This window comes from Oncorhynchus keta, unplaced genomic scaffold (genome assembly GCF_023373465.1).
Source record: "Oncorhynchus keta strain PuntledgeMale-10-30-2019 unplaced genomic scaffold, Oket_V2 Un_contig_13672_pilon_pilon, whole genome shotgun sequence".
In the NCBI taxonomy this organism is placed as follows: Eukaryota; Metazoa; Chordata; class Actinopteri; order Salmoniformes; family Salmonidae; genus Oncorhynchus; species Oncorhynchus keta.
Genome location: NW_026278315.1, coordinates 6,356 through 30,479, shown reverse-complemented (window position 1 = coordinate 30,479; position 24,124 = coordinate 6,356). Strand labels below are relative to the sequence as shown.

Below are 24,124 nucleotides of genomic sequence, written 5' to 3'. Positions count from 1 at the left end.
GGAAGGTTTAGAGGGCATGACTATTTTCTTGAACGTGTCGAGATATACAGGATAAAAACACTTGAATGTCTCCATTGATCCGAGGTCCTGGCAGTTCTGTGCAGACTCATTATAACTGAGTTTTGGAGAAATATGAATATTCAAACAGGTGTCTGTAATTTGCTTTTTAATGATCATGATCTTTTCATCAAAGAAGTTAATGAATTCATCACTGCTGAAGTAAAGGCCATCCTCACTTGGGGAATGCTGCTTTTTAGTTAGCTTTGCAACAGTATCAGAAATCTATTTTGAATCCTGTTTTATTCTCCTCAGGTTGTAAAGGTAGGTTGAACGGGCAGCATTGTAGGCTTTTTCATATTGAACGGTACTGTCTTTCAGAGCTCGTTGGAAGACTCCCAATTTGGTGGAGATTTGGTCACTCGTGTCACCAGGAGGAGAGGCCTCATTTAACCCAGTATATTCATCAGTCTTGAGCCATGTTTCAGTCAGGCCAATCACATGAAGTTTATGATCAGTGATGAGTTAATTGCCTATGACTGCCTTGGAAGTGAGGGATCTGACATTAAGTAGTCCTATTTTGAGATATGAGCACAGGCGGCCGGTGGCACCTTAATTGGGGAGAAGGGGCTCATACTAATGGCTATGAGCCCGGAACAGAGGAAATGGAATGGTATCGAGCAGATAAAACACATTTCCATGTGTTTGATACCATTCCAGCCATTACTATGAGCAATTGTGGAGTATTATCACAATATCTTTCAATAATAACAGGAATGGAGGAGGTCTTTATTCCAGTGAGATTGCTAATGCGAACAAAGCCATGTTTAGTTTTGCCATACCTAGATCGAGGCACAGTCAGGGTCTGAATGGGAAAAACTGAGCTGACTACACTAAGCTGGCAGGCTGGCTGACAGACTACTGCCTGGCCTGCACCCTATCTCATTGTGGAGCAAGAGGAGTTCGAGCCCTGTCTATGTTGATAGGGAAGATGAGAGCACCCCTCCAGCTAAGATAGTCTGTCACTCCTGAGCATGCCAGGCTTGGTCCTGTTGTGTGTGAGTCCCAGAAAGAGGGCCAGTTATCTACTAATATATTTTGGGAGGGACAGAAAATAGTGTTCAACCAGCGATTGAATTGTGCGAGTCTGCTGTAGAACTCAACACTCGTCATTGTTCTCCCATGGCTCGAAGAAGATATCTAAGTGACTTTGAAATAGAGGGCTCAAAGAGCAGAGGGGTTTAAATGGTTGTGTGTTTCTCAGTCATCAGATCTCAACCCAATTGAACACTTATGAGAGATTATGGATCAGTGTTAAAAACCATCAACAAAACGCCAAATTATGGAATTTCTCGTGGAGGAACATCCCTCCAATAGAGTAACAAATATCTGAATCTATGGCATGGCACATTGAAGCTGTTTCCTTCATTTTGGCAGTTACCTGTATGTATGCTGAATAAAGCTCTTATTCCAGATTGAAGAACTCAAATGTATTTAACTTTCCCTTGGGGCCTGGGCCAGTCATGATCGGGCAACCTTTGAGCCGTCCAGACAAATCTCTCGAGACTTTAACAGCGGAAGGGGATTCTCAAATGACAAGTCATGTGATCTATTACTGACAAAAAAACAACTGAAACCGACAGTCTTTCGGCATTTGAAGACGCACACATCTATCGGGGATCGATCTGATAGCTAACATGCAGAACGCCATTAATTCCGTAAAAGGCACCGCCCTTGGTGTAGCCGAGTTTTTTACTCCAGTGCTGAAGGTAAGCTATATTAGCTGTATCGCTAGCTACTGTAGATTGCTATCACTCAGCAGTGATGTGTAAGATGCTAACATGCTAGCATGCTTTATCGGGAAGTCTTCCCTCAAGTGCTCTCAACATGTATTATGTAGCTACAATTCGCTGTTTACAGTCCTATTGCCGTGTATAATCTCGGTTTATGAAATATTTAGAGGGTTCATGGCGTTGATGACTGTGTCTTGTCAATGTAGCTAACGTTAGCTTCGCATGATTTCAGTTATCACACTTGAGAAATGTGACATTCAGTGTTTAAGTAATTAAGAATGGAATGTCTAACCTCTGTAATTAAATGGTTTGTAGGCAGTCACACACGTTAAATATACCAAACTGACAACTCAACAATAATATTACTTCATTATTTTGTCTGATAGGAATCCAAATTCAAGGAGACAGGAGTTATCACTCCAGAAGAGGTGAGGAAGTTGTCTTTGGTATCATTTGTAACTGAGTCACGTAGAAAGCCCAACAAGTCACACGTATGTAGGCTTTCATCATTTGGGCAAATGAGTGCAACTGAAAGAGATTTGGAGAAGTAGGTCATAATTCCAAAAAGCTCCTTTCCCCCAAACCCACAGAGTAATTGTCATCTGACGGAACTATTACAACTTCCTATTAAATCTCTCTTTTTCTCTCCATTAGTTTGTAGCTGCTGGAGATCACCTTGTTCATCACTGCCCCACATGGAAATGGTGAGTGTCCATTGGAGTAAGATTGATACTCAATATTGTACACGCTACCCCAGGACATGGGTTGGCTCCATCCAAGTCAATTCTGAAATTGAATTACACTCTTATAAAGAAATGCCCATGTTCCGATGTCCAGTTCAACTAACAGGAATTGAAATGGACTTTATCGCACCTCTAATACGATATTGTAGTCAGCTAAATTGCACTTAATTTCTCCAATCTAATTCCTCTGATATGAGCATGTAATTATTCTGGATGGATGTTATGCTGTCTCCAAATATAGCATCAACTACAGTATGATGTTTTGACAGCACAGTAGTCCCAGATGTCACATCATGTTTATTCCATCCAGGGTGTCTGGGGAAGAGGAGAAGGTGAAGCCGTATTTACCCAAGGATAAGCAGTTCCTATTGACTCGCAATGGTAAGAACTGTGTGAACTCAAATCAAATGTTATTGGTCACAAACACATGGTTAGCAGATGTTATTGCGAGTGTAGCGAAATGCTTGTGCTTCTAGTTCTAACAGTGCAGCAATATCTAACAAGTAATCTAACAATTCCACAACAACTCCCTAATACACACAAATCTAAGTAAAGGAATGGAATAAGAATATATAGGTATAAATATACGGATGAGCATTGACCGAGCGGCATAGACAAGATGCAATAAACGGTTTAAAATACAGTTTATACATATGAGATGAGTAATGCAAGATATGTAAACATTATTTAAGTGGCATTATTAAAGTGACTAGTGATCCATTTCTTAAATTGGTGCTTTCTCTACAAACTGTTACTTGTCCTTATTGTTGCTGTAGTAATGTATATTTTGTGTGTGTACCTACAGTTCCCTGCTACAAGCGCTGTAAACAGATGGAGTATTGTGATGAACTGGAAGCCATCATAGAGGAGGATGACGGAGATGGAGGATGGGTCGACACCTACCACAACTCAGGTTGGACACTTTAGACATTTCCTGTGACATTTTCTTGGGTCTTTTACCAGGAATACATTATAAATAAAGTTAGCTTTTGGTTTTGTTTGTCCAGGAATGTTATATTTCAAATTGATATTTTAGGTATAGGGGGAGTTACAGAAGCTGTACGAGAAATCTCATTGGACAACAAGGTAAATATGATGGACCATTTACGTTTTGTTATTGAATCCTAGTAATCTGCATTTCGAATGAATGTTTCAAATTAACAACCTTAGATTAATAGCATTTCAGACGTCTTAAAATAGTTGTGTTCCTTTGTTTTGAAAGGACATGAACATGAATGTGAACTCTGGTGCTTGTGGGAACGGAGATGATGATGATGATGAAGACGAGGCAGCAGATATGGAAGGTGTCTACTCTACTCCTCAAGGAATATTCCAAAGACTTGTATAACTAAACCAAGATTGAAACAAAGAGCTATGGTCTAACGCGAACAAATTAGTCCTAGTGGGCAGAGGCAAGCACGAGCTAGCGAGATCCTAATTGGTGCGTTCTAGCACACGTGCATATTTCCATTAGGGAACACCTACTTTGAAGTGAGTTTGTGCAATAACTCAACTCGCCTTTGCACTCCTAAACAACACCATTTTAAAAAACTTTGGCAACGGGTAAATTATACAAAACTTATTTGATTATGTTTGTAGCATATTTTAGTTTTGGGGACGGAAAATTTAATTGAGATCAAATGTTTAATCGATGAGAAATGAGCAGAATGTCGGCCAAAATCCATCTCGTTCAGTCTTCTCCCACTCCCGGCCGTTGGGCTTCCTTTCACTACCATATTTGGTAGTGAGTGGAAACTCCAAGTGGATGCTTCACATTTATACGTCCGGTGAAATATCTGATATCTCATTGTTCTGTGCTTATACTTCACTGGTTGTGATGTGTGTTTTGTCCTATTATTTTTTTTTGTGTATTTTTAAGCCCCGCCCCCGCAGGAGGCCTTTTGGTAGGACGTCATTGTAAATAAGAATTTGTTCTTAACTGACTTTCATAGTTAATTAAGTAATGTAATTGTTCAGTTTGTCTTGTTCTGTTCTTTCAGAGTATGAGGAGAGTGGACTACTGGAAACAGATGAGGTCAGAAGTTCACAGTATTGTTGTAACTTTTATTGTACATTGCTTCCGTTTCCAGGAAGTGTCTCTATTCCCCATTTTTCACTTCATTTTTTTCTTCTTTCCCATGTGCCTCTAGGCCACCCTGGACACCAGTAAAATGGTGGACTTGTCTAAATCCAAAACGGGAGAAGCTGGGAGCGATGACATCCTGCAGACTCGAACCTATGACCTCTACATCACATATGACAAATACTATCAGACTCCTCGACTCTGGCTATTTGGATACGATGAGGTAACACTTACTGTACATTGACTCTGTATCGGTACCCCCTGTATATAGCCTTGCTACTGTTCTTTTATTGTTGCTCCTTAATTATTTATTTCATTTTTTACTTCAGTTTATTTTTGTAAATACTTTAACACATATTTTTCTTAACTGCATTGTTGGTTAAGGGCTTGTAAGGTAATACCTGTTGTATTCTGCGCATGTGACATTAAAATGTGTTTGATTTGTAAACTAGCTCTCAGCAGTACAGAGTCAGCTTAGTGTAACTGGGTTTCTTGGGTAGACCAAAAAGTGCATCCCATGTGCACAGTAACAAAACATGTTGGCATTTAGATGCTGCAGTGTGTCCTTTTGTATTGCATTGTGAATATTACTGAGGATGTAAATCCCAAGATGTGTTCTTACAGCTGAGGAAGAATGTCTTTGACTTTGACTTGGGAAACTGAGATCCTGGGTTCCACGTTCTGTTGACCATTTCCCCTCTCACTCCTACAGGACAGACAGCCCCTGACAGTGGATCAGATGTATGAGGACATCAGCCAGGATCATGTGAAGAAAACCGTCACCATCGAAAATCACCCCCACCTACCACCCCCAGCCATGTGCTCTGTGCATCCCTGCAGGTAAAAGCAAGAGATCATGAACATGCTTTCATCGACTCAAAGTCGGAGGAGTGCTGATCTAGGATCAGGTCCCCCTTTCTATTCATTATAATCTAAAACTGATCCCACATCAGAACTCCTATTCTGAAAAACTTTGAGTACGGGCCCTGATCCGACTAATACTCATCGAGGGAGCGCTTATGGTCCTGTAAACTAATGTTGCCACTTCCTGTTTTCCAGACATGCTGAAGTGATGAAAAGGATCATCGAGACGGTGGCGGAAGGGGGAGGAGAGCTTGGAGTTCATATGCATCCTTTAAGGGAATTGTCGGCTCAGCTGAAGTCAGGTGTTTTTAATGCAGCTTGGTGATTTAAGTGTATGTATCATCATGGAAGAGGGGCCATGTGATCTATGGAAAATAATGAACAACTTACTTTCCACAGAGTTGCGTTTAATATCCAGGGAGCGAGTTGATTATTCCTTTCATACCATGGCTATAATTTAACAAATGTGCTGCTTGAAATGATTTCAACATCCACTGAAGTAGCTAGAAAGTTTACTAGATAACTACAGTAGTTGCCTTGGTAACCAAACAAAGAAACCATCAGTCGTAGCTTGCTATTATGAAAAATCTAATTCAAAGTTCTCAATTCGAATTTTGCTTTCAAACGCAGCTCAAACACGGTAGAATTCAATGGCTATAGTTGAATTCGTACGTGCTGATATACTGTGCTTTATAGTGAAAGGAGTATTCAAAAATGCCGTGGTATAATTCACTGTAACCCAAGATAAGATGAGTTGTAAATAGAAGTGATCTTGCTAATACTGTTTCTCTTCCATTCTTGCCTACACATTATTCCTTAACTTCATGTTTCAGGTATCTGTTGATTTTCTTGAAGTTTGTCCAGGCCGTCATCCCCACGATAGAATACGACTACACAAGGCACTTCAACATGAAGCTCCATCCTACAGAGGTGTAGGCTACTCTTGCTACTCATCTTTGAGTGTAGGAGGAATCTGTCTTCTGGCTGGCAGCGTTAGTGGGGTATGGAATGTTATCTCTGGGAATGACTCTTGGAATATTCTGGGTACTCTGACCCTCTTTGCGTGGGAATAGGTTAAATCGCTGAGGGGTTGATGGGTGTGTACAGATGTTGGTAATGCTGTAATCCCAATGATGTAATGGCTTTATGTGGTGACCGATCTCGCAGTGTTTTTGTCTGGAAGATTCTCACTCTGTACTTGGCAAATGCCCAGCTCTGCCATTAACAACCATTCAAAGATAACTATATTTATTTTACATTAATTCACTCAGACAGGCTTTCACGTTTTCTCCATTTTGTTTTTATAACTACACCTTCTTTTTTTACCATAGTAAGGGTGCCACTAATGTCTTCTCAAATGCTTACCAATTAAATGTTGTTGAAAGAAATCTAACAAATGTTTTGTCCACATTATAGCTTTTTCAGTGTGATGCACTGTGCTGGACTAATGTTTGGACCTCTTTACTGTTTCAGACCAATGCCAGTTTGTCTTAATAGTAAAGTGTACATGGTCTTTTGGGCCCAGGACCATTGTTGGTTCCTGTAAGTGGAGTCGGTGTCCTTTTTGGGGGTTTTCTTTGCCCAACTCTTCTTTTTTTTGACCCTGTTCCACTGTCTTGTCCTGTAGAGATGACATCATGATTGTGTCATATGAATATGTGAGCGTTACCATTTTGTGTGATGACGCACAAGGCTACCTGTATCACCAGATTATTCAAAGACACGGTATATCGGGAGTTTGACTGAGTCTTCTCTAATATAGAAAGATGTCAGTTCTGCACAGTGCATTCATTGTTAACTATAGTACTCTTCTCTTAACAGTATGTATAACTCACTCATTAATGCTGAAATATTGACTGTAAAATGTCTGATTAACTGACTCCAGAATACTTGATCTTTTCCTGAGAATCAGCTGGACAGGTGTTGTGGCCCTTTTATCTGTTGATCCTATAGACTCCTTGTGTAACAGCTCAGTCGTAACACACTGAACATGTTAAAGTAATGTACATTTATAGCAATAAAAATCCCCAATCTCATTGATATGATGGATTGTATACATTATGCTGTTATAAACTGCCTACCACATTATAAAGCACATGGCATCTGAAAGGATATTCTTTTCTCAGCAAATTGATAGCTAAATTAAAATGTATGCCTGGTCTATGAATAGTTATGTCATGAGTTTGTAGCCAGATTAAATTCCTATTTTATTGAACCTTTTTTGACAGTGAGTCATTCTGAAACCAAGGTCTCTTTTACAGATGAGCCCTGCATACACATCAATATAAACATCAATAATAATGGCCAGAATCTGATTAAGAAAATGTTATAACTCTGGTAAGTATACCAGCGTGTGTGCCTCATTTTGTTTTTTAAATACACTTGTATTTTGTTGCCTTAGGCTTAGACGAACCCTCTCTTGGCTCTCATTTAATTGGCCGAAGGTTCTGTCGTCATTTTACTGCGACGCACAATATTTTCACTTGTTTTTCCATATTGCTGTCAGATCAAATCTAGCGACAGTGGTGCGTGGAGGTCATGTTATGGAGTGCTTTTTTGGGGTTGACATGTCTCAACTATATCCCACGATCTTACTTTGTGTTTATGGATTCTTCTCTAATCTCCGACCTTCTGAGCCTTTCTTAACTGCGTTTTTGATGGGACCTGATAAAAACCTTACTGAAACAGAGGTAAGTGGAAGGACAAGCATTAGCTTCTTGTTCGTTGTGCAAAAAGCAACTACATTTCGCCAGCTAACTCTACAAAATAACGTATTGTTTACATGTGAATATTTTTAACGTTAACGCAATCACCATGCTAATGGTATTTTTTTTACATTTCTTTATCACCAATATAACGTTACAACCAAGAGAACCGTTGGCTCTTCTGTAACTTTATTTTACTAACATTGTTTCTGTGTCCTCGTGCTAATCCAGTTTGACTACAATCCTTGAAATATTTTCTTAATAGGACCACTAGCTCATGTGGTCTCAAATCCTTTGGAGAAAAAAAAATTAAATCTCAAATGCGAAAATAATTGCTTTTCTCTTGTGGCACCAATGAAGAGATGTAGCCTAGTTAACTAATATGGAGATTACTTATTGCTTTGTAAGAGCTAAACAGGCAGCAACCTTGAATATTAGCCTTACATCACATTTATGTTCATTGGAAGCGTTTATATTTTTTGCCCTTAGTAGTGAATTACAATAACATGGCTGACTTTGTCTACATATCCTCTGTCCACAGCTTGTAAATGAAATCTACCCAATATGGACCTATTCCTACCTCGTGCTACTCTTCCCAGTTTTCCTGGCCACAGACTACCTGTGTTACAAGCCTGTGCTGATTCTGCAGGCGGTGAGCTTGGTAGTGACCTACTTTATGCTAATAAAGGCCCGGGGTGTGCTGGCCATGCAGCTTCTGGAGTTGTTCTTTGGCCTCGCCACTGCCACAGACATAGCCTACTACTCTTACATCTACAGTGTGGTGGAGCCGGCCCAGTACCAGAGAGTCACTGGTTACTGTCGTAGTATTACGTTACTGGGCTCCGCTGCTGGCTCGCTGGCTGGGCAGCTGCTAGTGTCTGTGGCTCAGATCCGGCTGCTCTACCTCTGTATTATCACATTGGTGTCGGCCATCTTGGCCTTCGTGGCGCCCTGGTTTTTGCCCATGCCCAGTAGGAGCTTGTTCTTCCATAAGCGCCAGGGGACAGAGGGGAGAAGCCGGTGCATCAGAACAGCAGGGTTCCCATGGATGAAGCAGAGGACCCTGAGAGCAAAGTACCTCTGAAGATTGATGAGGTCACCATGGTGAGCCTCTTTTTTTTTTTTTTGTGTGTGACGTTTTTATTGTTATTGGTAAGACGGGTCACTATGGCCTCTTTGGAGGACTGAGTAATGTTGTTGTTGAACCATGTTGCAGCTCTGAGTTAAAACCATTAATTGTTGTTTATTAATTGATGTCATGCAACTCTGCTGTCCCAAATTGAAAGACACTAGATTGACACCATTGAATGTTGCAATACTAGAGCATTTACAAAAAAGACTTTGAACTAAAACCTTGCTTCATCACTCACTTTCAGGAAGCAGTTTTTTTTCAGAGCATTTGAGTCCGTTGATTCTTACGCAAGTTCTTACTCAACTCTGTGTACAATTTTCTTCACTCAGGTCGTGACGGCCAGTGATGGGGGTGGAGCTAGCAGTGGCTTAGTGGACGTGTTAAGGATCCTATGGGAAGACTTCCTGCAGTGCTACTCATGCCCTGCCCTCCTGGCTTGGTCGGTGTGGTGGGCCCTCTCTACGTGTGGCTACTTCCAGTTGGTCAACTATGTTCAGGCCCTGTGGGAGAAAGTCCTGCCCTCCCAGGAGTTTGAGATCTACAATGGATACGTGGAGACAGTCTCCACCTTGTTAGGTAAAGTTGATGATGAAGTACCGTTTCAGATGAATTAGAACCTGAGACGATACTACTTGAATTGATTAAAGAATAGTCTTGCGTTACCATACTTCCAAGTCAGCCTGGAAGCAGAATCTAATCAAATAAGAATGCACATTTTAATTTCAATGCATGTTCTGTTTGTCTGCTGACTGATCACGCCCCTGGTGTTTATGCTTAGGTGCGTTAGCAGCCTTCGGGGTGGGCTCCATCAAGGTCTCCTGGGCAGTCTGGGGAGAGCTGGCTCTCTGCATCTTCTCAGTGGTCATGGCTGTGGCTGTGTACCTCATGGACACCATCAGGAACATCTGGGTGTGCTACACCTCCTATGTGGTCTTCAGAGCCACCTACATGCTGCTGATAACCATCGCTACGTGAGTAGGACAGACAGACATCCTGACCTACAGTACATGATATAACCATCGCTACGTGATTAGGACAGACAGACATCCTGACCTACAGTACATGATATAACCACCGCTACGTGATTAGGACAGACAGACATCCTGACCTACAGTACATGATATAACCATCGCTACGTGATTAGGACAGACAGACATCCTGACCTACAGTACATGATATAACCATCGCTACGTGATTAGGACAGACATCCTGACCTACAGTACATGATATAACCATCACTACGTGATTAGGACAGACAGACATCCTGACCTACAGTTCATGATATAACCATCGCTACGTGATTCCTGACCTACAGTACATGATATAACCATCGCTACGTGATTAGGACAGACATCCTGACCTACAGTACATGATATAACCATCGCTACGTGATTAGGACAGACATCCTGACCTACAGTACATGATATAACCACCGCTACGTGATATAGGACAGACATCCTGACCTACAGTACATGATATAACCACCGCTAGTGACAGGACAGACATCCTGACCTACAGTACATGATATAACCACCGCTACGTGAGTAGGACAGACATCCTGACCTACAGTACATGATTAGTAGGACAGACAGACATCCTGACCTACAGTACATGATATAACCATCACTACGTGATTAGGACAGACAGACATCAGTTCATGATATAACCATACAGTTCACCTACAGTACATGATATAACCATCGCTACGTGATTAGGACAGACATCCTGACCTACAGTACATGATATAACCACCGCTACGTGATTAGGACAGACATCCTGACCTACAGTACATGATATAACCACCGCTACGTGATTAGGACAGACATCCTGACCTACAGTACATGATATAACCATCACTACGTGATTAGGACAGACAGACATCCTGACCTACAGTTCATGATATAACCATCGCTACGTGATTAGGACAGACAGACATCCTGACCTACAGTACATGATATAACCATCGCTATGTGATTAGGACAGACATCCTGACCTACAGTACATGATATAACCATCGCTACGTGATTAGGACAGACAGACATCCTGACCTACAGTACATGATATAACCATCGCTACGTGATTAGGACAGACATCCTGACCTACAGTACATGATATAACCATCACTACGTGATTAGGACAGACAGACATCCTGACCTACAGTTCATGATATAACCATCGCTACGTGATTAGGACAGACAGACATCCTGACCTACAGTACATGATATAACCACCGCTACGTGATTAGGACAGACAGACATCCTGACCTACAGTACATGATATAACCATCGCTACGTGATTAGGACAGACAGACATCCTGACCTACAGTACATGATATAACCATCGCTACGTGATTAGGACAGACAGACATCCTGACCTACAGTACATGATATAACCATCGCTACGTGATTAGGACAGACAGACATCCTGACCTACAGTACATGATATAACCATCGCTACGTGATTAGGACAGACAGACATCCTGACCTACAGTACATGATATAACCACCGCTACGTGATTAGGACAGACAGACATCTGACCTACAGTACATGATATAACCATCGCTACGTGATTAGGACAGACAGACATCCTGACCTACAGTACATGATATAACAGACAGACATCCTGACCTACAGTACATGATATAACCACCGGTGATTAGGACAGACATCCTGACCTACAGTACATGATATAACCATCACTACGTGATTAGGACAGACAGACATCCTGACCTACAGTTCATGATATAACCATCGCTACGTGATTAGGACAGACAGACATCCTGACCTACAGTACATGATATAACCACCGCTACGTGATTAGGACAGACATCCTGACCTACAGTACATGATATAACCATCACTACGTGATTAGGACAGACAGACATCCTGACCTACAGTACATGATATAACCACCGCTACGTGATTAGGACAGACATCCTGACCTACAGTACATGATATAACCATCACTACGTGATTAGGACAGACAGACATCCTGACCTACAGTTCATGATATAACCATCGCTACGTGATTAGGACAGACAGACATCCTGACCTACAGTACATGATATAACCATCGCTACGTGATTAGGACAGACAGACATCCTGACCTACAGTACATGATATAACCATCGCTACGTGATTAGGACAGACAGACATCCTGACCTACAGTTCATGATATAACCATCGCTACGTGATTAGGACAGACAGACATCCTGACCTACAGTACATGATATAACCACCGCTACGTGATTAGGACAGACATCCTGACCTACAGTACATGATATAACCATCACTACGTGATTAGGACAGACAGACATCCTGACCTACAGTTCATGATATAACCATCGCTACGTGATTAGGACAGACATCCTGACCTACAGTACATGATTACGTGAGTAGGACAGACATCCTGACCTACAGTACATGATATAACCACCGCTACGTGATTAGGACAGACAGACATCCTGACCTACAGTACATGATATAACCACCGCTACGTGATTAGGACAGACATCCTGACCTACAGTACATGATATAACCATCACTACGTGATTAGGACAGACAGACATCCTGACCTACAGTACATGATATAACCATCGCTACGTGATTAGGACAGACATCCTGACCTACAGTTCATGATATAACCATCGCTACATGATTAGGACAGACAGACATCCTGACCTACAGTTCATGATATAACCACCGCTACGTGATTAGGACAGACATCCTGACCTACAGTACATGATATAACCACCGCTACGTGATTAGGACAGACATCCTGACCTACAGTACATGATATAACCATCGCTACGTGATTAGGACAGACAGACATCCTGACCTACAGTACATGATCGCTACGTGAGTAGGACAGACAGACATCCTGACCTACAGTACATGATATAACCATCGCTACGTGATTAGGACAGACAGACATCCTGACCTACAGTACATGATATAACCACTGCTACGTGATTAGGACAGACATCCTGACCTACAGTACATGATATAACCACCGCTACGTGATTAGGACAGACAGACAGTACATGATATAACCACCTACAGTACATGATATATAACCATCGCTACGTGATTAGGACAGACAGACATCCTGACCTACAGTACATGATATAACCACCGCTACGTGATTAGGACAGACATCCTGACCTACAGTACATGATATAACCATCACTACGTGATTAGGACAGACAGACATCCTGACCTACAGTACATGATATAACCACCGCTACGTGATTAGGACAGACATCCTGACCTACAGTACATGATATAACCATCACTACGTGATTAGGACAGACAGACATCCTGACCTACAGTACATGATATAACCATCGCTACGTGATTAGGACAGACAGACATCCTGACCTACAGTACATGATATAACCACCGCTACGTGATTAGGACAGACAGACATCCTGACCTACAGTACATGATATAACCATCGCTACGTGATTAGGACAGACAGACATCCTGACCTACAGTACATGATATAACCATCGCTACGTGATTAGGACAGACATCCTGACCTACAGTACATGATATAACCATCACTACGTGATTAGGACAGACAGACATCCTGACCTACAGTTCATGATATAACCATCGCTACGTGATTAGGACAGACAGACATCCTGACCTACAGTACATGATATAACCACCGCTACGTGATTAGGACAGACATCCTGACCTACAGTACATGATATAACCATCACTACGTGATTAGGACAGACAGACATCCTGACCTACAGTACATGATATAACCACCGCTACGTGATTAGGACAGACATCCTGACCTACAGTACATGATATAACCATCACTACGTGATTAGGACAGACAGACATCCTGACCTACAGTACATGATATAACCATCGCTACGTGATTAGGACAGACAGACATCCTGACCTACAGTACATGATATAACCATCGCTACGTGATTAGGACAGACAGACATCCTGACCTACAGTACATGATATAACCACCGCTACGTGATTAGGACAGACAGACATCCTGACCTACAGTACATGATATAACCATCGCTACGTGATTAGGACAGACAGACATCCTGACCTACAGTACATGATATAACCATCGCTACGTGATTAGGACAGACATCCTGACCTACAGTACATGATATAACCATCGCTACGTGATTAGGACAGACAGACATCCTGACCTACAGTACATGATATAACCACCGCTACGTGATTAGGACAGACATCCTGACCTACAGTACATGATCGCTACGTGAGTAGGACAGACAGACATCCTGACCTACAGTACATGATATAACCACCGCTACGTGATTAGGACAGACAGACATCCTGACCTACAGTACATGATATAACCACCGCTACGTGATTAGGACAGACATCCTGACCTACAGTACATGATATAACCATCACTACGTGATTAGGACAGACAGACATCCTGACCTACAGTTCATGATATAACCATCGCTACGTGATTAGGACAGACATCCTGACCTACAGTTCATGATATAACCATCGCTACATGATTAGGACAGACAGACATCCTGACCTACAGTTCATGATATAACCACCGCTACGTGATTAGGACAGACATCCTGACCTACAGTACATGATATAACCATCGCTACGTGAGTAGGACAGACAGACATCCTGACCTACAGTACATGATCGCTACGTGATTAGGACAGACATCCTGACCTACAGTACATGATATGATTAGGACAGACATCCTGACCTACAGTACATGATATAACCACCGACATTAGACAGACATCCTGACCTACAGTACATGATATAACCATCGCTACATGATTAGGACAGACAGACATCCTGACCTACAGTTCATGATATAACCACCGCTACGTGAGTAGGACAGACATCCTGACCTACAGTACATGATATAACCATCGCTACGTGAGTAGGACAGACATCCTGACCTACAGTACATGATATAACCATCGCTACGTGATTAGGACAGACAGACATCCTGACCTACAGTACATGATATAACCATCGCTACGTGAGTAGGACAGACATCCTGACCTACAGTACATGATATAACCATCGCTACGTGATTAGGACAGACAGACATCCTGACCTACAGTACATTATATAACCACCACTACGTGATTAGGACAGACATCCTGACCTACAGTACATGATATAACCACCGCTACGTGAGTAGGACAGACATCCTGACCTACAGTACATGATATAACCACCGCTACGTGAGTAGGACAGACATCCTGACCTACAGTACATGATATAACCATCGCTACGTGAGTAGGACAGACAGACATCCTGACCTACAGTACATGATATAACCATCGCTACGTGATTAGGACAGACAGACATCCTGACCTACAGTTCATGATATAACCACCGCTACGTGATTAGGACAGACATCCTGACCTACAGTACATGATATAACCACCGCTACGTGATTAGGACAGACATCCTGACCTACAGTACATGATATAACCATCACTACGTGATTAGGACAGACATCCTGACCTACAGTACATGATATAACCACCGCTACGTGATTAGGACAGACAGACAGACATCCTGACCTACAGTACATGATATAACCATCACTACGTGATTAGGACAGACATCCTGACCTACAGTTCATGATATAACCACCGCTACGTGATTAGGACAGACATCCTGACCTATAGTACATGATATAACCACCGCTACGTGATTAGGACAGACAGACATCCTGACCTACAGTACATGATATAACCACCGCTACGTGATTAGGACAGACAGACATCCTGACCTATAGTACATGATATAACCACCGCTACGTGATTAGGACAGACAGACATCCTGACCTACAGTACATGATATAACCATCGCTACGTGATTAGGACAGACAGACATCCTGACCTACAGTACATGATATAACCACTGCTACGTGATTAGGACAGACATCCTGACCTGTGGTCCTTCTGTAGCTCAGTTGGTAGAGCATGGCGCTTGTAACGCCAGGGTAGTGGGTTCGATTCCCGGGACCACCCATACGTAGAATGTATGCACACATGACTGTAAGTCGCTTTGGATAAAAGCGTCTGCTAAATGGCATTTATTATTATTATTATTACAGTACATGATATAACCATCGCTACGTGAGTAGGACAGACATCCTGACCTACAGTACATGATATAACCATCGCTACGTGATTAGGACAGACATCCTGACCTACAGTTCATGATATAACCACCGCTACGTGATTAGGACAGACAGACATCCTGACCTACAGTACATGATATAACCATCGCTACGTGATTAGGACAGACATCCTGATTAGGACAGACATCCTGACCTACAGTACATGATATAACCATCGCTACGTGATTAGGACAGACATCCTGACCTACAGTACATGATATAACCATCGCTACGTGATTAGGACAGACAGACATCCTGACCTACAGTACATTATATAACCATCGCTACGTGATTAGGACAGACATCCTGACCTACAGTACATGATATAACCACCGCTACGTGATTAGGACAGACATCCTGACCTACAGTATATGATATAACCATCGCTACGTGATTAGGACAGACATCCTGACCTACAGTATATGATATAACCACCGCTACGTGATTAGGACAGACATCCTGACCTACAGTTCATGATATAACCATCGCTACATGATTAGGACAGACAGACATCCTGACCTACAGTTCATGATATAACCACCGCTACGTGATTAGGACAGACATCCTGACCTACAGTACATGATATAACCACCGCTACGTGATTAGGACAGACATCCTGACCTACAGTACATGATATAACCATCGCTACGTGATTAGGACAGACATCCTGACCTACAGTACATGATATAACCACCGCTACGTGATTAGGACAGACAGACATCCTGACCTACAGTACATGATATAACCACCGCTACGTGATTAGGACAGACATCCTGACCTACAGTACATGATATAACCACCGCTACGTGATTAGGACAGACATCCTGACCTACAGTACATGATATAACCACCGCTACGTGATTAGGACAGACATCCTGACCTACAGTACATGATATATAACCATCGCTACGTGAGTAGGACAGACAGACATCCTGACCTACAGTACATGATATAACCATCGCTACGTGATTAGGACAGACAGACATCCTGACCTACAGTTCATGATATAACCACCGCTACGTGATTAGGACAGACATCCTGACCTACAGTACATGATATAACCATCGCTACGTGATTAGGACAGACATCCTGACCTACAGTACATGATATAACCATCACTACGTGATTAGGACAGACATCCTGACCTACAGTACATGATATAACCACCGCTACGTGATTAGGACAGACATCCTGACCTACAGTACATGATATAACCACCGCTACGTGATTAGGACAGACAGACAGACATCCTGACCTACAGTACATGATATAACCATCACTACGTGAGTAGGACAGACATCCTGACCTACAGTTCATGATATAACCACCGCTACGTGATTAGGACAGACATCCTGACCTATAGTACATGATATAACCACCGCTACGTGATTAGGACAGACAGACATCCTGACCTACAGTACATGATCGCTACGTGATTAGGACAGACATCCTGACCTACAGTACATGATATAACCATCGCTACGTGATTAGGACAGACAGACATCCTGACCTACAGTACATGATATAACCATCGCTACGTGATTAGGACAGACAGACATCCTGACCTACAGTACATGATATAACCACCGCTACGTGATTAGGACAGACATCCTGACCTACAGTACATGATATAACCATCGCTACGTGATTAGGACAGACATCCTGACCTACAGTACATGATATAACCACCGCTACGTGATTAGGACAGACAGACATCCTGACCTACAGTACATGATATAACCACCGCTACGTGATTAGGACAGACAGACATCCTGACCTACAGTACATGATCGCTACGTGAGTAGGACAGACATCCTGACCTACAGTACCTGATAGCTCAGTTGGTAGAGCATGGCGCTTGTAACGCTAGGGTAGTGGGTTCGATTCCCGGGACCACCCAGTAGAATGTATGCACACATGACTGACCTAAAAGCGTCTGCTAAATGTTTATTATTATTATTATTACAGTACATGATATAACCATCGCTACGTGATTAGGACAGACATCCTGACCTACAGTACATGATATAACCACCGCTACGTGATTAGGACAGACATCCTGACCTACAGTACATGATATAACCACCGATACGTGATTAGGACAGACATCCTGACCTACAGTACATGATATAACCACCGCTACGTGATTAGGACAGACAGACATCCTGACCTACAGTACATGATATAACATTTAACATTTACATTTACATTACATTTAAGTCATTTACAGACATCCAGACCTACAAATTGTATACATTATACAACCAGTGGAACAGCCACTTGCATCTAAATCTTGTTGATTGAGAAGGATTAGACATCCTGACCTATCCTAGGTATTCCTTGAAGAGGTGGGGTTTCAGGTGTCTCCGGAAGGTGGTGATTGACTCATGTCCTGGCGTCGTGATGGAGTTTGTTCCACCATTGGGGGCCAGAGCAGAACAGTTTTGACCTGAGCGGGAACTGTACTTCCTCAGTGGTAGGGAGGCGAGCAGGCCAGAGGTGGATGAAAGTGCCCTTGTTTGGGTGTAGGGCCTGATCAGAGCCTGGAGGTACTGAGGTGCCGTTCCCCTCACAGCTCCGTAGGCGAGCACCATGGTCTTGTAGCGGATGCGAGCTTCAACTGGAAGCCAGTGGAGAGAGCGGAGGAGCGGGGTGACGTGAGAGAACTTGGGAAGGTTGAACACCAGACGGGCTGCGGCGTTCTGGATGAGTTGTAGAAATGGCACAGGCATTGCCCAGCCAACAGCGAGTTGCAGTAATCAAGACGGAGATGACAGTGCCTGGATTAGGACCTGCGCCGCTTCCTGTGTGAGATTAGGGTCAGACTCTGCGGATGTTGTAGAGCATGAACCTACAGGAACGGGACACCGCCTTGATGTTAGTTGAGAACGTCAGGGTGTTGTCCAGGATCACGCCAAGGTTCTTAGCGCTCTGGGAGGAGGACACAATGGAGTTGTCAACCGTGATGGCGAGATCATGGAACGGGCAGTCCTTCCCGGGAGGAAGAGGAGCTCCGTCTTGCTGAGGTTCAGCTTGAGGTGGTGATCCGTCATCCACACTGATATGTCTGCCAGACATGCAGAGATGCGATTCGCCACCTGGTCATCAGAAGGGGGAAAGGAGAAGATTAATTGTGTGTCCTGCATAGCAATGATAGGAGAGACCATGTGAGGTTATGACAGAGCCAAGTGACTTGGTGTATAGCGAGAATAAGAGAGGGCCTAGAACAGAGCCCTGGGGACACCAGTGGTGAGAGCGCGTGGTGAGGAGACAGATTCTCGCCACGCCACCTGGTAGGAGCGACCTGTCAGGTAGGACCACCGCGTGGGCGTTTCCAACTCGGAGAGGGTGGAGAGGATGATCTGATGGTTCACAGTGATCGAAGGCAGCCGATAGGTCTAGAAGGATGAGAGCAGAGGAGAGAGATTAGCTTTAGCAGTGCGGAGCGCCTCCGTGATACAGAGAAGAGCAGTCTCAGTTGAATGACTAGTCTTGAAACCTGACTGATTTGGATCAGAAGGTCATTCTGAGAGAGATAGCGGCAGAGCTGGCCAAGGACGGCACGCTCAAGAGTTTTGGAGAGAAAAGAGAGAAGGGATACTGGTCTGTAGTTGTTGACATCGGAGGGATCGAGTGTAGGTTTTTTCAGAAGGGGTGCAACTCTCGCTCTCTTGAAGACGGGAGGGACGTGCCAGCGGTCAGGGATGAGTTGATGAGCGAGGTGAGGTAAGGGAGAAGGTCTCCGGAAATGGTCTGGAGAAGAGAGGAGGGGATGGGGTCAAGCGGGCAGGTTGTTGGGCGGCCGGCCGTCACAAGACGCGAGTTTCATCTGGACAGAGAGGGGAGAAAGAGGTCAGAGCATAGGGTAGGGCAGTGTGGGCAGAACCAGCAGTGTCGTTTGACTTAGCAAGACAGGATCGGATGTCATCGACCTTCTTTTCAAAATGGTTGACAAGTCATCTGCAGAGAGGGAGGAGGGAGGGGGGGGGAGGATTCAGGAGGGAGGAGAAGGTGGCAAAGAGCTTCCTAGGGTTAGAGGCAGATGCTTGGAATTTAGAGTGGTAGAAAGTGGCTTTAGCAGCAGAGACAGAGGAGGAAAATGTAGGAGTGAAAGGATGCCAGGTCCGCAGGGAGGCGTAGAGTCCATTTCCGCTCGGCTGCCCGAGGCTGGAAACTGTTTGGACAGACATCCTGACCTACAGTTCATGATATAACCACCGCTTTAGGACAGACATCCTGACCTACAGTACATGATATAACCACCGCTACGTGAGTAGGACAGACAGACATCCTGACCTACAGTACATGATATAACCATCGCTACGTGACTAGGACAGACAGACATCCTGACCTACAGTACATGATATAACCATCGCTACGTGAGTAGGACAGACATCCTGACCTACAGTACATGATATAACCATCGCTACGTGATTAGGACAGACATCCTGACCTACAGTACATGATATAACCACCACTATGTGATTAGGACAGACATCCTGACCTACAGTACATGATCACTACGTGATTAGGACAGACATCCTGACCTACAGTACATGATATAACCATCGCTACATGATTAGGACAGACATCCTGACCTACAGTACATGATATAACCATCGCTACATGATTAGGACAGACATCCTGACCTACAGTACATGATATAACCACCGCTACGTGATTAGGACAGACATCCTGACCTACAGTACATGATATAACCACCGCTACGTGATTAGGACAGACATCCTGACCTACAGTACATGATATAACCACCGCTATGTGATTAGGACAGACATCCTGACCTACAGTACATGATATAACCACCGCTATGTGATTAGGACAGACATCCTGACCTACAGTACATGATCGCTACATGATTAGGACAGACAGACATCCTGACCTACAGTACATCATATAACCACCGCTACGTGATTAGGACAGACATCCTGACCTACAGTACATGATATAACCATTGCTACGTGATTAGGACAGACAGACATCCTGACCTACAGTACATGATATAACCACCGCTACGTGATTAGGACAGACAGACATCCTGACCTACAGTACATGATATAACCATTGCTACGTGATTAGGACAGACAGACATCCTGACCTACAGTACATGATATAACCACCGCTACGTGATTAGGACAGACAGACATCCTGACCTACAGTACATTATATAACCACCGCTACGTGAGTAGGACAGACATCCTGACCTACAGTACATGATATAACCACCGCTACGTGATTAGGACAGACAGACATCCTGACCTACAGTACATGATATAACCACCGCTACGTGATTAGGACAGACAGACATCCTGACCTACAGTACATTATATAACCACCGCTACGTGAGTAGGACAGACATCCTGACCTACAGTACATTATATAACCATCGCTATGTGATTAGGACAGACATCCCCTGAAAACCATATGATGCCCAGGGATTTAAAGTTTGTTAGTAATGTTTTGACTCAATTGTATCATTGCTGTAGGCTTCTACTGTAGCTAGCTGTCTACCTATGACATATCTTAACTGTGTATTGAATTTCATCTTTCTACTGTGTATTCAAACTCCACTTTTTGTCTTTAGAAATACAATTGAAAACATAATATTTTGTGCTCCACCAGGTTTCAGATTGCTGCCAACCTGAGTATGCAGCGATATGCCTTAGTGTTTGGAGTGAACACTTTCATTGCCCTGCTGCTTCAGACTCTGCTTACTGTTGTGGTAGTGGACTCTGTCGGGCTGGGCCTGGACATTTTCCCACAGGTAACTTATCTAAAGACAATACTATCCACAATGTTTGGATGTGAAATATGTTTTGCTTTTAGAGAGTTGTATTACTGTTACCACACTGATGTAGCTTGATAAATATTTTCTCTCTCTCCGTCTCACAGTTTCTCATATACGCCAGCTACTTCGCTGTGATCGCAGTGATCTTCCTCATGGCCGGGCTGTACAAGCTGGTGTTGAGAAGATCCCAGCCAGTGGCCCAGCCTCAGACTGATAGTGGAGAGACTGAGTCAGACTGCCTTAGCAGAGACTCTCCTCCCCTCAACGAGCTGCAGCAGATCACAGGGACATGACTACCTGTTTATGGTGCAGTACTACAGAGGAACACGTCAGGACCGGTGTTGGACCCAATTCCACTTAAACTCAGTCAATTCAGGAAGATTTGAAATGGAATTGACCCCAACCGGGGTCATGACACCATGCAAGTGTGTTGTACGCCTTCGCTTGCTCAAGCACATGGTTCATGGATTGGGTGCAGGCCTAAAAAAAAATTGCAGAGTGTAACATTTGAATGTTTATATGATAGCCTTATGGGTTTAATGAAAATGTGTAGTTCGCCTATATTTAGGCTTTGTTTGATTTCCAATTTTTTTGTCACACAAAAGCTTTATCTGTGGTGTATGTTGCATAATGGTCGTTGGCCTGCTATCTGATTTTCACACTTTAAATCCTTGTCTTAACTACCAAAGGCAGTCAATGGATAAGCAATACATGTTACATTCTGTCTGCTAGAAATATGTTATGAATTGTTAAGAGTTCAATTGTTGCAAGAATAGCTTTTTATAAAATGTACCCACAAGCATCGATTCAAATGTCAAAGATTTAATTGATCAGCAATAGATTGTCAAGTGTCTTAAGATAAATATGGCCATCTAATATCTAGCTACTACGTGTTAACCATACATTCATGGGTTCAAAAATGAAAAGCATATGTAAGTGATTGACATGGAGTTGGAGGCCATATTTACAGTATATTATTGTATTATATTCACTGGCCTTGAATGTAGGTCTACTACTGAAGTGGTTCAAGTATACTGTATTAATACAAATTAGTTCTTCTTTTTTACTGTCAATACAAATCCCAGTAGTTGAAAGGCTGAGCGCTGTAGCAGATGACTGAAGGTGATGATTATGTACTGAGAGCTGATTCAGTGTTGTCTGGTGGTCACTGAAAGACCAAAAGCACATACAGTACATGTTATAACTTACCGGTTACACAACGTGCTGCCTCTGTTACAAGAGCATCCCCTAAAATACTCAAAAGATTAGCCTTGTTCTGTTTTCTTTTGTCATAATGAGAACCTTGTCATCTTCAATCATGTTGGTAACATATTTATGTCATGATACTAAGGCCTGGATTCAATCAGATCATGTTAACCGCAGTTAGCTGACACCCGCTAATCGAAGTGTAGATGACATCTCACATTCCACTGTTCAACTTGTAAACCAGGCTGCATGGGACTTTAACGGGACTCCATGCAGACAATGGTGAGTCCGCTTTAGGTGTGAGCATGGGGGCAGCTTGTGGATTTGACAGCTCTAAAACATTTCCACCTCCGACACCGCCAAAACAACCGCTATGCAGATGGTATGATTGAACACAGCACCTAATTATAGTAGGCGTTTTACGGATCAATTCATGTTTATTTTATATTTTTACAATATGTTAATTTGGACTTCAGTCACTACATTCTCTCTTCAGTCTTCCCTGTTTTTGTTCTTATGTGTAATGTTTTTCAATAAACAAATAGTTTTGTAGTATAAAATGTTTACAAATGTAGGACATTTGTTTCTTTCTGAATACAAACATTTGTGCTC

The 24,124-nt window shown here is 43.0% G+C and overlaps 2 protein-coding genes across 3 annotated transcripts; both read left to right on the top strand.

The window, feature by feature from the left end:
* The first annotated feature begins 1,592 nt into the window (after positions 1-1,592).
* Positions 1,593-7,520, top strand: LOC118375865 (ubiquitin-like-conjugating enzyme ATG3). Of its 2 annotated transcripts, none has more exons than XM_052501458.1 (12): positions 1,593-1,766; positions 2,177-2,218; positions 2,445-2,494; positions 2,844-2,914; positions 3,339-3,446; positions 3,570-3,619; positions 3,756-3,837; positions 4,534-4,568; positions 4,684-4,839; positions 5,329-5,456; positions 5,676-5,812; positions 6,314-7,520. In XM_052501458.1, the coding sequence occupies exons 1-11, from the start codon at positions 1,695-1,697 to the stop codon at positions 5,803-5,805; spliced, it is 924 nt and encodes a 307-aa protein (XP_052357418.1). In that variant the 5' UTR covers positions 1,593-1,694; the 3' UTR covers positions 5,806-5,812; positions 6,314-7,520. The 2 variants fall into 2 exon arrangements, with proteins under 2 accessions (XP_052357418.1, XP_052357417.1); XM_052501457.1 differs by having other exon boundaries at positions 1,595-1,766; positions 5,676-5,744.
* Positions 7,521-7,940: 420 nt separating this feature from the next.
* Positions 7,941-24,076, top strand: LOC118375864 (thiamine transporter 1-like). Its single transcript, XM_052501456.1, is given in 7 exon segments — positions 7,941-8,170; positions 8,727-9,174; positions 9,177-9,289; positions 9,647-9,893; positions 10,096-10,288; positions 22,141-22,282; positions 22,411-24,076. Coding segments are annotated over 7 exon segments (1,479 nt in total). The 5' UTR covers positions 7,941-8,023; the 3' UTR covers positions 22,600-24,076.
* The last annotated feature ends 48 nt before the right edge of the window (positions 24,077-24,124 follow it).

Coding starts and splice junctions, on each gene's coding strand:
- LOC118375865 (XM_052501457.1), top strand. CDS start 1,695: ATGCAGAACGCCATTAATTCCGTAAAAGGCACCGCCCTTGGTGTAGCC. Junction 2,495..2,843: donor CACTGCCCCACATGGAAATG/GTGAGTGTCCAT, acceptor TATTCCATCCAG/GGTGTCTGGGGAAGAGGAGA. Junction 3,838..4,533: donor CGAGGCAGCAGATATGGAAG/GTGTCTACTCTA, acceptor CTGTTCTTTCAG/AGTATGAGGAGAGTGGACTA.